This window comes from Ochotona curzoniae, unplaced genomic scaffold, assembly GCF_017591425.1.
Source record: "Ochotona curzoniae isolate NIBS_2020 unplaced genomic scaffold, NIBS_Ocur_1.0 contig_2688, whole genome shotgun sequence".
Taxonomy (NCBI): Eukaryota; Metazoa; Chordata; class Mammalia; order Lagomorpha; family Ochotonidae; genus Ochotona; species Ochotona curzoniae.
Window position 1 is genome coordinate 23,418,254 of NW_024465553.1, and position 13,899 is coordinate 23,432,152.

The 13,899-nt window shown below is 38.6% G+C and overlaps 1 protein-coding gene across 2 annotated transcripts in view; it reads right to left on the bottom strand.

Annotated features, from left to right (window-relative positions):
• FUT8 (fucosyltransferase 8) overlaps positions 1-13,899 on the bottom strand; it is a 131,726-nt gene that overhangs the window by 17,332 nt on the left and 100,495 nt on the right. For both annotated transcript variants that reach the window (XM_040975437.1, XM_040975438.1), the window contains one exon: positions 9,338-9,575. In XM_040975437.1, the coding sequence (XP_040831371.1) occupies positions 9,338-9,575 (238 nt within the window). The remainder of the gene's footprint in view (positions 1-9,337; positions 9,576-13,899) is intronic.

The following is a 13,899-nucleotide window of genomic DNA, read 5'->3' on the forward strand; positions in this document are numbered from 1 at the left end:
CTCTGGCCGTGTGGTGCCTTTGGGGAGTGAATCAGTTCATGGAACATCTTCCTCTCTTTATCTCCTTCTCACTCTTGTTAGGTGGTGGGGGTGCTTTTTCCAGTAGAAGAGAAAGGAATTTGGGAGGAGGAATGAGAATTAAGTTATTAAATATTTTATAAACATTTCTGAGAAGACAGTATGAGAAGCCGCTAAATCTTTCTGAGAATTTTCTTGAGTGGAAATCCAAAAAGACTCTTCCTTCAAGACTGTGTTAAACTTTCAGAGCAGTCCAGATCAGTGCAGTTGTAACACTGGGTGCTCAAATTCTAGGGAAAGTGTATAGAACTATGTAACTGCTCCAAGGTATTCTGAAGAAAAGCCTAGAAAACCTAGAAAAATCCTGAATATTAAGTTTCCAACAACGAGTGGTGAAATGAACGAACCTACTATTTACATTTTTTTAAATGGATTCATTTTAACACAAAATATTTATAAGCAGAGTGACAAAGAAAATGAAGGAGAGAGAACAAATGAAGAAGGCTTAAGAAAGAGACAAAGAATGTCCCATCTGCACAAGGGCTGGGCCTGGACCCAGGACACTCCATCAAGTCTCCCACACAGGTGGCAGGGGCCTGAGCACTTTCACTGGTTTCCCAGGTGGATTAGCAGGGAGGTGGACAGCAGCCCCAGAATGGATTCACTTGAAAAAAGATAAATGAGTACCATTTCACATATTGTTAAATCACAAATATGAATGCACTATGCACAAAACAAAGTTATTATGTTCCACATGAACACTGCTGCTTATGGCGGGCCAGACCCCAAGCTAGATTCTGTTACAAGAGGATATCACTAGAGTTTTAAAGGCTGATCACTGATCTTTCTGTTATCTCTTGTGTGTTTGATACCAACTGAGAAACTGCAAGGAGTAAGATGGCAATCCACATACCAGCTTGATCACCAAACAAGGTCAATGGCAGAACGTGATCTGTGGTTGGGACTGACAGCTTTGTGGGTATTCTACTAGTTCCTATCCTGTACTAAGCAGAGCTTGCCAATCAGGGAGTAGGCCCTCACAAGACTACCTCACAGACACTGTGCCTTGATCTTAGATGATACAGCCTCAGGAACTGTGAGAAATAATTGTCTATTGTTTGTAAGTCGTCTAACTTACGGGGTTTGTTACAGTAAACTGAATGGACAATGATATTTCTCTTGCTAATTATGTTCTACTGGAGTACGGCACAGTGGCTCTATTAGCTAATCTTCCTCCTGCAAATGCCAACACCCCATGCTGCCACTGCTTTGTGCACTAGCTGCTCCATGTCCCATCCAGCTCCCTGTTTGTGGGAGAGCAATGGGAAGATGGCCCAAAGCCTTGGGACCCTGCACCCAAGTGGGAGACCCAGAACATGCTCTAGACTCCAAGCTTCAGATCAGTTCACTCCAGCCATTGTGCTCATTTGGATAGTGAGCCAGTGGATAGAAGATCTTTCTCTCTGTTTTCCCTTCCAATACAAATATATACATTTTTAAAGAATAATTTTGTTTTATAAGATCATTTTCTTTGCCTTATGCAGGCTCATATGCCATTTTCTGCACTTACAGATCTCTTCTGGCACCACAGTTCTTTGAAACAATCTGTTTAGCTTCACGCAAGTACCTCTGGAGAAGCCATCTCTGTGTTGGCCCCATTTAAAAGAACCACTCTGTCTTTATTTCAGGTAACAGAAGACAGACGCTAGCAGAAGCAGGGTGACACATTCCTGGAAATGGTCAATCAGAACTATCTCTTTATTTGACTCAATAGAAAGCACTTCAGAAGTTTAACATTTACCATGAATGAGTAAGTTTTGGTTAAAAGAAAAAAAAAAGCAGCAGCTTCAGAGATGGGAGCATTCTGGGTGCCAGTTCACGATATTTTGCATTTATAGTTGTTTTTATTTAACTGATAGTCATGAGTAATCCTCCATATCTAACTAGAATTTCTAAGCTGCTCTTCAATTGCTAGCCCTTCTCGGAGCATTCATCCAACAGAAAAATTACTCTTGTTCTTCTTATTCTTCATTCGATCAACGCTGAGGTTCATACTTAAGAGGTTTGAAAAATAAAAATATGGGTCCCAATTTTTAAAAAAAAAAGTCACTCTGACTTGAGAAAAAAGTCAGAAAAGGGAATTCTGAAGACAAAATTACACAGTTCAGAATGGTCAAGGCAGAATAGCCTGGAATAGGGTTTCCAAGTTGAGAAAAATCTCCGATAAGACATCACTTCCTGGGACTTGTAACTGTTTCACATAATACAATGTTACTAACAATAAAAAAATAGTTTTACCTATCAAAAAAAAATAAACTTTATGATTAAATAATACTATAAATATATGTTTCTGTTATGTGTGCTTTCATGGTAGCTTCTGAAGCATGCTTTAAAAAATAAAAGTAGACAAATTTTTTGAACAAAAACTTGTGATAATTCTAATTGTGATTTTACATATTTTGATGAAATCATTTTGACTCACAGTATTATTATTTGCAATTTCTTGCTTCCAGGGAAAACAACTTGCATTGAGTTTAATGGCTGCTTATGTTAATATATTAAACTGATGGAAAAAAAAAAAAGAAGCAGCATTTTAGGACAAGGTAGAACTCTTAACTTCTTTTCAATGCTGCCAAGAATACTTTTATTCCACGTGTTTTGGAAAGCAAAACTGGTGAGAGAAGCCCGACCCCTGTGCCATCGATGGATGCTTACGATCTGCAGTCCACTCTCATCTGCTACTAAAGGCCAGGAAAACATCTGAGGGGAAGCCATGTTATTCTAATGTTAAAAATCTATCTATTGATTTGTTAAGAATATCATATCTATTAAACTCTGTAGAATTTTCCTATTGAGTTATACCCTTTTGGAAGAGGAAAGAAGATAGTAAAACACCACTAAAGATCTTGGACAGATCTTAGTTCCTATTATATGGAGTTAGCTTAAAGAGCATATAAATCTGAGAAGAGAGATAAGAAAATTACAAATTTACATCATATCCAAAGCCTAGTGCATCAAATTACCTAAAAGGAAAGGAGCCATTCTCAACTTTTGTTAGCATATCAACAATGATCTTGACTGCAGAATCACTCTAAACTTTAATAAGATCTACAAGCTTTTAAACAAATAAACTGTTATCAAATGCTACTGAAGAAATGTACTTTTGCTTTCATACACTTTGATGCTTGAATTGAAAGTCAAATGTGACTTAGCTTCAAAGACTCACATAGGTATTTATGAAGAAAACACTAAAATTCAAATATTTAAAAATGAAAGATGCATGGAGAGAAGGAGGAAAGGCTAAAAAGAGGGAAGGCAAGATGAAATAAGGAAGGAAAGAGGACAAAAGGCAGGCAGGCAGGAAAGGGGGAGATGAGGCACCAGGAGACTACTAGCTTATCTCAGAAAAAAAGATTCTCAAGCCAGAGGAATCACAATTCCAAGTCTTAAGGCATATTACAGGGCAGTGGTAATCAAAACAGTCTGGTGCCAGTACAGAAATAGAAGATCAATGGAATACAAGAGAAACCTCAGAGGAGAACACACACAGACAGTCAACTCTTTTTGACAAGAAAATGGAAAATAACCCAGGGAAAGAGGTTGGTCTCTTCAACAAATGTTGGGACAACTGCCTAGCTGAAAGCAGAAGTCAAGAAACAAGACCCCCCCCCCCCACTTCCAATCTTTTACCATATACAAAGAACAAATATAAATGGATAAAGGATCTAAATCTATACCCAGAAACCATCAAATTATTAGAAGAAAACATAGGAAACACTCTCCAAGATATAGGAATTGGGAAAGATATCCCAGAAAAGTCACCAAAAGCACAGTCAAGTATAAAAAATACTATGAAGACAGTCAAAATAAACAAATGGGACTACATCAAACTAAGAAACTTCTGTATAGAAAAGGAAACAGTCAACAAAGCAAAGAGGCAACCAACAGAATGGGTGAAAATCTTTGCACACTACACAGCAGCCAGGGGTCTAATAATCAAGGTATTAAAAGAGCTCAAATAACACAACAGCAAAATAGACAAACTAGCTAAGAAATGGCCAAAGGCAACAAGCAGACATCTCCCAAAGGAACAAATCAAACGGTTAACAAACGTGAAAAAAATTCTCAGGCTCCCTGGTAATAAAGGAAATAATAACAATAATAAAAAAAAACCCTCTTAAGTAGGTTTCCTACTTAATTCCAGAGAAAGCTGCCTATATACAAAACCTTCTAATAACATCTGCTATAGGTGAAATGGGAGGAAAGTGCCCTGATCCATTGCTGGCGGGACTGTAGACTTGTGCAGACACTATTCAAGTCGGTATGGAGAGTACACAGACAACTGAAATTCACCTACTGCATGACCTAGCAATCACCCCGGGAATATATCCAAAAGAAGTAACATCTATTTGCACCCCTATACTCAAAGCAGCACAAACCACAATAGCAAAAACATGGAAACAACCTAGATATCCTTTGAAATAGGATTGGATAAAGAAACTGCGGTACATCTACTCTATGCAATACTATCCACCCATTAAAATGAATGAAATTCTACCATTTGCAACAAGGTGGTCCCAACTGGAAACCACTATGCTCAGTGAAAGAAGTCAATCCAAAAAGAATATTATAAGCTTTCTCTGATTTAAGACAACTTTCATTCAAAATGCAAAACAAAAAGATATATATGTAAAATAAGTATGCATTTGTAATCTCATGACATGAACAGTTCAATGTAGACTAGAGTACAAGGAAATTAAAAAAAACAGTAATATGCATATTTACTCCTGAATAAATAAGGCCCCCAATAAAATTGTTAAATATTCCGTGACAAGAAACTAGACTCTCTACTATTGCTTTACCTATAATGTCATGACTCATGTGAAGAGCAGAAAGATGGAGTGGAGACCACAGCTGAAGTACTGTATCATAAAATATAGGGGACAACAGGTAGAGGAAATAAAGGAGGGAGGAGAGGCAGGGAAGGGGGAAGTCCTATGCCTACAGAACTGTATAATGGAAAATAAGAATCAAAAAAATATTCTGTTTGAAAGGCTTTATTTTGAGAATCCTTTGGTTCTATTAAGAATTTAAAAATGATTTGCATTTAGTAATCAATTTTTTTATTTGAAAGGTAGATTGAGAAAAAGAGGCAGAGAGAAATAAATCATCCATCTAATGGTTCATTCCCCAAACAGTCACAAAATGGCAAGAATTGAGCTGATCTGAAGACAGGAGCCAGGAGCTACTTTGGGGTCTCCCACGCGGATGCAGGATCCCAAGGCTTTGGGCCACCCTGTTATGTTTTCCCAGCTCAAAAGCAGGAAGCTGGATTGGAAGCGGAGCATCCAAGACATCAACCAGCACCCATCTGGGATGCTGGCATTTGCAGGTAGATGATTAGCCAATTATTCTTCGTGCTGGCCACAGTAATTTAATTTAAATGAAATCTTTAGGAAATACACCTATATTAAAGTTACATCAGTATTTCCCCCAGCACTGATAATTCTAACAATCATCAAGGTTATGTGACCTAGACACGCTGCAAGAAATAAGAGCACCTGGATTCTATTTCTAGCTCTAGGAATCTTGCATAGATTCTACATAAATGTTAGTTTTTTTCATTCCCCAAACTGTTCCAATTTAATTGTTTCTACTTCACAGCGACTTTGATGCTAATTATATACTACTTCTTCCTAAATCACATCTCTTTTTATCTCTGAACTCATTCTGCCTGAACTTTCTCTAAAAAAGCCAGAATATATTGCTAAAAACCAGTTAATTCTTGGCAACTGATTTTTTTAAAATAAAATCTACAGTTTAATATGCTTTATATGTAGCCTGAAGGATTAATGTTTTGAGATTTGGAAAGGGATGTGGGTAAGCAAGTTTTTTTTAAAGATTTCTTTTCTTTTTTATTGGAAAGTCAGATTTACAGAGAGAAGGAGATACAGAGAGAAAGATCCAGCCGCTGATTCACTCCTCAAGTGGCAACAATGGCCAGAGCTAAGCTGATCTGAAGCCAGCAGCCAGGAACCTACTCCAGGTCTCCTACATGGGTGCAGAGTCCCAAGCCTTTGGGCTGTCCTTGACTGCTTTCTCATGCCACAAGCAGGGAGCTGGATGGGAACTAGAGCAGTTGAGACATGAACCAGCATGTGCAAGGTGAGGATTTTGCCACTAGATACTAGGTCAGGCCTAAGGTTTTGTTTCTTTTATTATATTTAATGTGTTCTGATCATGTTCACTGTGTGAATAATCCAGAAGACATTGTTCTTGATGTCATACGAAATCTCACCTTCAAGCTGAGATAACTGATTAAAACACTTAGGAATAAAATGGCATTTCTTAAAGTTTTCCACCAAAATGCTCTTAGAAGCATAGGAGGATAAATTCATACTATGTAGAATATGAAGTTTAGCCTACATCAATGGACTAAAGTTTGATGCCTCATCAAGTTTTTCTTTTATGACATTACATGTTTTTCCTATTGTTTGGAAATCGTGTAGCTTATCCAATAAAAATGGACACTCTGGGAAACACAGCATGTGTATCCAGAAGTTTGCAAACCTCTGACTCACTGCTCCAAGGCTTACTGAACACTAAACGCAAGAAGCGCACATAGGATGAATTGGGAAACGGCTATAGCTACGTGCATGGACGCAGGCTCCCTATGAGTAAGACTGCACACCGTGGACTGGCTTCCACCTACCAATTCTTTCCCATTAGTTGCATGCCATTGACATCTTTATACCTTAAACATAAAAACTGACAGTAAGGAAAATGTCATAGCTAAAAGTAGTTTCAGTTCCTTTGAGACATGTACAAAATCTAACTAGTATTTTAAGATCGTGAAACAAAGACCTTCTTTCCTTTTTCTTTTTTTTTTTTCTTTTTTGACCATGAATAGAATTACAAATTTTATAGAGGCTGACTAAGGAGTGATTTTCAAAGAAGTATAAAGCTGAGAAATCTGTAAGAATCTCGGAGCAGAGATAATTAGCTTTTCAAGTGTAAATGGTATCAACTCACTCAGCAAATCTCCTCTCTGCACTATTACCCTGTTCCCCAACAGTGACAGCTTCAAAATTACTATCTTCGGTGTAGTGGGATAGAAAAAAAGACTTTGAACTGCTGGAGGCTTAAGGTAGCTGCAGAGAGACTACAGCTGGTCCAGAATTTAACGATGCAATGGTAGCTTGGGTAAGCACACAGATTTTCTAGTGCCAAACTCTTGGCAGAAATTAATTTTACTCTCCGGATCTCTTTCTTCTTTCCCCATTTTACTTTATAATTTTAAGGGAAAAATAATATTTACATTCATAAATCTTTTACAAAAGTTAAAATTTCACCTCTGAGTAAAAGAGTACCTTTGCTGCTGTTCCAGGTTATAAGCTTATTCTTTATTCAAATAGCACATTGTGTTTTATATTCTGAGAACAACCACATACAATGAAAATAAACCACATGTGGAAGTCATCTTAATACCTTTCCTAGTTCAGATTGATTTTCCCGTGTGATTAAGCTATAAAAATGTAGACAGGGACGTAGGAACTGAGTATTATGAGCTAAACAGGTTGAGAAACTAAAGTTAACTAAGTTCAGAATAATAAAACCACCAGAAGTGAATGAGACCCTACATTCTCCTTTCTTCTTCCTCATACTATCTAAGCAGATAAACCAAGACTTTCTCCAGCTTATTGATCCAAACATCAAAGGCTGAAAACATTGCTATAAAAATACTACATAGAAATGCATATCTAGCTTATTAAACAGAAGCTTCTTTTGGATCTTCCATGTGGGTGGTAGATCCCAAGAAGTTAAGCCATCTTCACTACTTTCCCAGCTGGGTCAGAAGTGGAGCACTTGGAGCTTGAGTTAGCACCCATATGGGATACAGTGTCACAGGTGGCAGCCCAGTTAGCTATGTTAGCATCAGAATTATTAGTATATTTCTAAAGAATTATTTATTTATGTGAAAAGGAGAAAGAGATGGAAATAAAGGTAGACAGAATCTTTTTAAGGATTTATTTTATTTTTATTGGAAAGTCAAATACATAGAGAGGAGAAGAGACAGAGAGGAAGATCTTCCGTCTGATGGTTCACTCCTCAAGTGGCTGCAATGGCTGCAGCTGAGCTAATCCAAAGCCAGGAGCCAGGAGTCTCTTTCAGGTCTCCCACAAGGGGTGCAGGATCCGAAGGCTTTGGACCATCCTTGACTGCTTTCCCATGCCACAAGCAGGTAGGTGTATGGGAAGCGGGGCTGCCAGAATTAGAACCAGCACCCATATGGGATCCCAGCACATGTAAGGCAAGGACTTTATCAGCTAGGCTATCACACTGGGCCCAAGAGAGAATTTTCCACCCAATAATTTTCTTCCCATCTGTCTGCGACAGCCGGGGCTGGCCAAGCTAAAGCTAGGAGCCAGTAACTTCTATAAGGTCTCCTATGTGGGTGGTAGAGGCCTAAGTACTTGAGCCATCGTCCACTACTTTCTCTGGAATGTCAGCAGAAAGCTGGATGAGAAGCTCCTAATTTTAGTGATAAGGAAATTATGGCTTAAGTAACTTCCCTGAGATTTCAAAATAATATAGCCAGGATGTTAACCAATGCCGCCCAACTCCACGTCCTGCCTAACAATCAGAAGGAAGAGCAGCACACCAGCAGTAAGAAATTCTAATTCTAGTTCCTCTATTAACACTTTCTAGGAGAGAAGGGAAGTTTCATATTGATCGTATCTCCTGATGCTTGAAATAGTATTTTATGCCACATAATCATCCATCACAAAATTAAAATCATATACACAAATAAAGCTTTATTATCTTCTACTATATAATGAAGATAAAGTTATCTTTGTAGTTGGCTTTGGTGATTTTCAAAGTATGGTCTCTAGAACTGAGAATTCTATCAGAAACGTAAATTCTGAGGGTCACCTTCCAAATGAGAAAAACTGGTATTTTGATGTCTAACCAGGCACTTCTCAGGCAGGTGAAAATTTGAAAACTACTGTGTGATAATTCTGAGGATCACATGAGTTCAACAACATGTAAGGAGCCTGAAAAGTGCAAGGTCAGTGACATCACCATTACCACTTTGAAAAACCAAGTGATTTTGCAAAATCCAGGTAAAAATCAAACAGATCCTAAAACACTTTTAAAATAAAACATGTTTCTTCCAGATTTTTCTTTGGATAACGTATGACACACGTGGAGCCAGAGAAAAAGATGACAACAATATATTGAATGATATCCAGAAATCTGATAGCTGGGTCATGCAGTGTTCGACACAGAGATCTGACACGTTACACAGGCTCCTTACCTGACCAGTGTCCAGTGGAGACACCAGATCTGTCTGTGCATGTCTCACTTACAGGTCTGAAAACAGTCTCCCATCCGCCAGTGGCATAGCGCCAATTTTGAGACTCTAAGATGAGTGTTCGCTGGGTGCCATATGCAATCATGAAGCAGTAGACCACATGATGGAGTTGACAGCCATAGCCACAGCCTTTGTTGATATTACATACTAGCTTCTTGGCTTTGCTGCAGTCCTTGGGATTCTGCAAGGGAGAAAGACAAACTTACTAGGTGATAAAATGTTTCTGAAGAAAAAACTAAGGGGAACTACAAAACAGCAAACTTCCAGTTTCAAAGGTGTCACTGCAGGCTGAGATCTCTTCTGTATATAATCAAAGCAGATGACATCAGGAAAAATGTTAGGAAGAGTCACAGTCCTCAAAATTCAGCAAGATTTGGTTAATATTATCCCCACAATCAAGTGCTGGAACTGATGACTGTTTTCACTTCAGGTTACTAACGATGGCAGACCTCTAGGATAAAATGTGCCTGCCCCTGTTACGACCACAAAAGATGTGAGAGGAACAAGAGGGGCACAATAGGATTCTGGGAGAAAACAACCTTCTCAAACTGATCCCCAACTGGATTATGGACTCAGAAGTTACCAAGAAAGCACACTGATAACTTGATACTTGTCTTATTTTAAGCAATTTGTGAGAAATGGTGCATTTTAATAGCTCCAAAATTCAAAGGAATGAAAAACAAATGTTCACAGATTTCCTCAACTTTAGGTGTAACAGAATACTGCAAAGTCAATTCAAAGAGTCCTCATACACCCCATTACCCAGTTCCCCATTCATTCTTATATTATTTTTCATACTTTTAAAGAAAAAGAACATAAGTGAAATGTCTGCTCTTCAGTTTAGAAGTTGCAGATTTCTTATTCAAAAGAAGACTCACATCTGTATTTTTTCAGATGTTTATTTTCATCTACTTGAAGGAGCAAGAGAGAGGGAGAGAAGAAGAGGCAAAGAGATTGAGACCTTTCTTTCTCTGGCTTACTCCACAACTGCCTGCAACAGTCCACGCTGGGCCAGGTCAAAGACACCTGGAACTCCATCCAGGTCTCCCATGGGGGTAGCGGGAACCCAATCCCTGAGCCACCACCTGCTGCTTCCCCGGACGTAGTGGCAGGAAGCTGCACCTCAGAAGCAAAGCTGCCAGAACTTCCACCGGCATTTTGATATGGGACGTGGTCAGCCCAAATGGTACCTTAATCTGCTTACCACAATACCCACTTCCAAAGCTGTACTTAAGAAAAGCGCATCTACTATATGTTTTAACAGAATAGCTTAAATTAGAACCGAATGTGTTTAAATGATGAGCTGATATGTAAGAGAAATGAATGGGAAATTTATGAAAGAGGCTTAATTACTGAGGCTTAGTGTGTCTCTAGTCAAGCTGAAAAGAATATTGATACTTTCGGTTATGTCATAGGTGACTTACACACAGAAAAAAATTCATAATACTTGGTTTTGTAACGGGAAATGTTTTACATATCTAAGGTTATCTAAGACTAGGGAGAGAGAAATAAGAGAAGAAAAATGACAACTTGCAGTGAAAACAGTAAATAATATTCTGAAAAATTCAGTGGCAGGTCTTTTTACCCCAAAATAGGAATATTTTAAAAGTCTGGAAAATCCAAATCAGCCTGCTGATAAAAGGTCCAGAAAAACACAGAGGGCAGTGAGTAATAAACAAAAATGGTATCTGCCTCTGACCCAGGATGAGGCTCAACAGAAGAAATATCTAGGAAAAAGACAAGTAAATATTCCTTTTAAAAAAAGATTTATTGGAAAGGTAGATTTACAGAGAGAAGGAAAAACAATGAGAAAGATCTTCCATCTGCTGGTTCACTCCCCAAATGGCCACAACGGCTAGAGGTGAGCTGATCCTAAGCCAGGAGCCAGGAGCTTCCTTCAGATCTCCGATGCAGATGCAAGGTCCCAAGACACAGGCTATCCTCCACTGCCTTCTTACACCATAAGCTGGGAGCTGGATGGGAAGTGGAGCAGCTGGGATATGAACCAGGCACCCATATGGAGTGCTGGTGCTTGGAGGTGGATGATTAGCAGTTGAGCCAATGTGCAGGCCTCAACAGTAGGTATTTCTAAGGTAAAGAGGAAGGATTAAACACACACATGCACACAAGCAGCTCTCAAGAGGGGTAGGGATTTAATCCAATGTAAAGAAATCCTAGAACAAATCTCTAATCCGAACCAAGTCTTTTTAAATCATCATTGTTAGAGCAGCAACAAACATAAGGAGATGCACGAAAGGATATGAAAAGGAAACAGTCGTGGCGTTGTATTCTTCCAACTTGTTATCAAATAGTCCTTGTCAGTTCTCACTCGTAAATAAGTAGCATTCAGGTGACATCTGCAAAAGGCTTGCAGGTGTGTGACATCCTGAGTAAGAATACATGAAGTGGCTTCATTCCTCAGAGAAGCTTTTCTTGAATCATGCTAACACTCCCACAGGCTGGTTATTTCTAACGATGACATCTATTTGGATTGCTGCTGGTGCCACATGTACCAGCTATGCACGAATGTAGGCATATTGTTTTGTTTCACTGCAATTTTTATCAATCCTTGCCTTCTTCCTCTTTTTTTTTTTTAAACATTCCTCCTACTATACACACACACACACACACACACTTGTATGCTTTGGCAGAAGGAAGCTCAATGAGATTGAAAATATCTCCATGAATCCTCTATTGTTAAAATGGAAAGGGTTTCATGTTTCATTCACTTCTCCCTCTTTCTGCCTTGAGGGTCACTCACTGATAAGTTGAGGTTAACTTTTGTTTACTGGAAAATATGCAATACACACTAAATGCAAGGAATCTTGGAAGATGGCATTCAATAGTACAAGAAGCCCTATGGACAAATAGTCAGTAGTTAGTCAATATAAAAGTTCTAAGACTATGATAAAAGGAATAGAAAAGGAAAAATTAATTTCAGCTGGATGAAAGGGTTATGAATAAAACCATGAAATTGTTGGGTTTATTAGGCAGCATTTTTCATTATTGAGTGGGAGTCCATATTTTAAGGAATAACTGTAAAGAGCAAAGTTAAACTATAAACTCCAAAAATCATATTTAAAATGTGAGAATTTTATCTTTTTTTTCCCACAGATTGAAGGAGAGACAGAGAAGATCTTCACTCACTGGTTCATTTCCCAGTTGGGTGCAATAGTCAGAGCTTAGCTTGTCTGAAGCCAGCAGTCAGGAGCTTCTTCCAGGTCTCCTACACAGGTGCAGGGTGCCAAGGTCTTGGGTCATCCTCTGCTGCTTTCCCAGGCCACCAGCAGAGAACTGGACTGAGAATGGAGCAGCTGGAAGTCTAACTGGCACCCAAATAGGATGCCTGCATTACAGGCCAGAGGTTTAGCCTGTGGTGCCACTGCACCAGCCCCAAATTATATACCTTCTTAAAATCAGACACAACAACTGGAAGACACATTCCAGCTCCTTGCAGTAATGATAATTAATTACTCAAATTAGAAATACAAAATAAATTATCAAAATTAACTGAGACAACATGGTCTAATGAAAGAGCTTTGGATAGAGAGGTTTCCCATAAGATTTGGTCCAGTGAAGGCTCTTGTATGCACTCAACTGTGTGATTTTTGCTTTTCAAGTTTTTAATATAAAATGAAGACAAATTACTTCTCTCTACAACCTCTCTGTTCATTCACCGTTCCTTCTCAGATACTATGAAGATAAACAAGATGGCAGATGCTCAAAGTTAATTAGAATACATGATCTCATTTATTTCACAGTGGATACGTGCAGTTTTCCCTCCACTGGATGCTGCAAGCTGGCCAATTATACGTCTTTATGAGTTAACAATGTCATCTAAGATTTTTGTAATTATAATTCTGATGAAAAGCAAAGCCATCACCAGATATATAAATCAAGAAGCAACAACTTGAGATGTAATAGGGTTCTGCTGTTTTCAGTTCTCCCCCTTTTTTCTGTCTTTTTTCTTGTTTGGTTATACCATTTGGGGTATTTCTTCTGACACTCAACATAACTGAAAGCTGTATTTGCTCTCACTGTCCTAAAAATAAACACTGGGAACAATACTTGAATTCATGCCTTTTTTTAAAAAGATTTATTCATTTGAAAGTCAGAGTGGAAGAGGAAGAGACAGAGAGAGACAGCCCATCCACCGGTCACACACATGGCTGGTTGGGCTGCTCCTCTCTTCCACGCGTGGTGGAGCAGGACAGTTTGCTGGCCAGTAAATGGCCTGAATTTTTAAGAGCCTACCACTGACTAATTTTTGGGATAGATCTGGTCAACTTGCAACAGGGCAAGGACCTTGTATTAGCCATCATTTATCTCTATGAAGGCATTACATGGAGCTTTTCTGAGTCAATATACAAAACAAGTTAGCGATTAATTACCTTGAAAAGATAATAAGGGTGAGGAAGACTAAAAACCAACAGCAATTCTTAACTTTCAGCTTTGTTACAATTTCCCTTCTTTTTCCTCACTTAAGTGTGTTCCTTTACTTAATC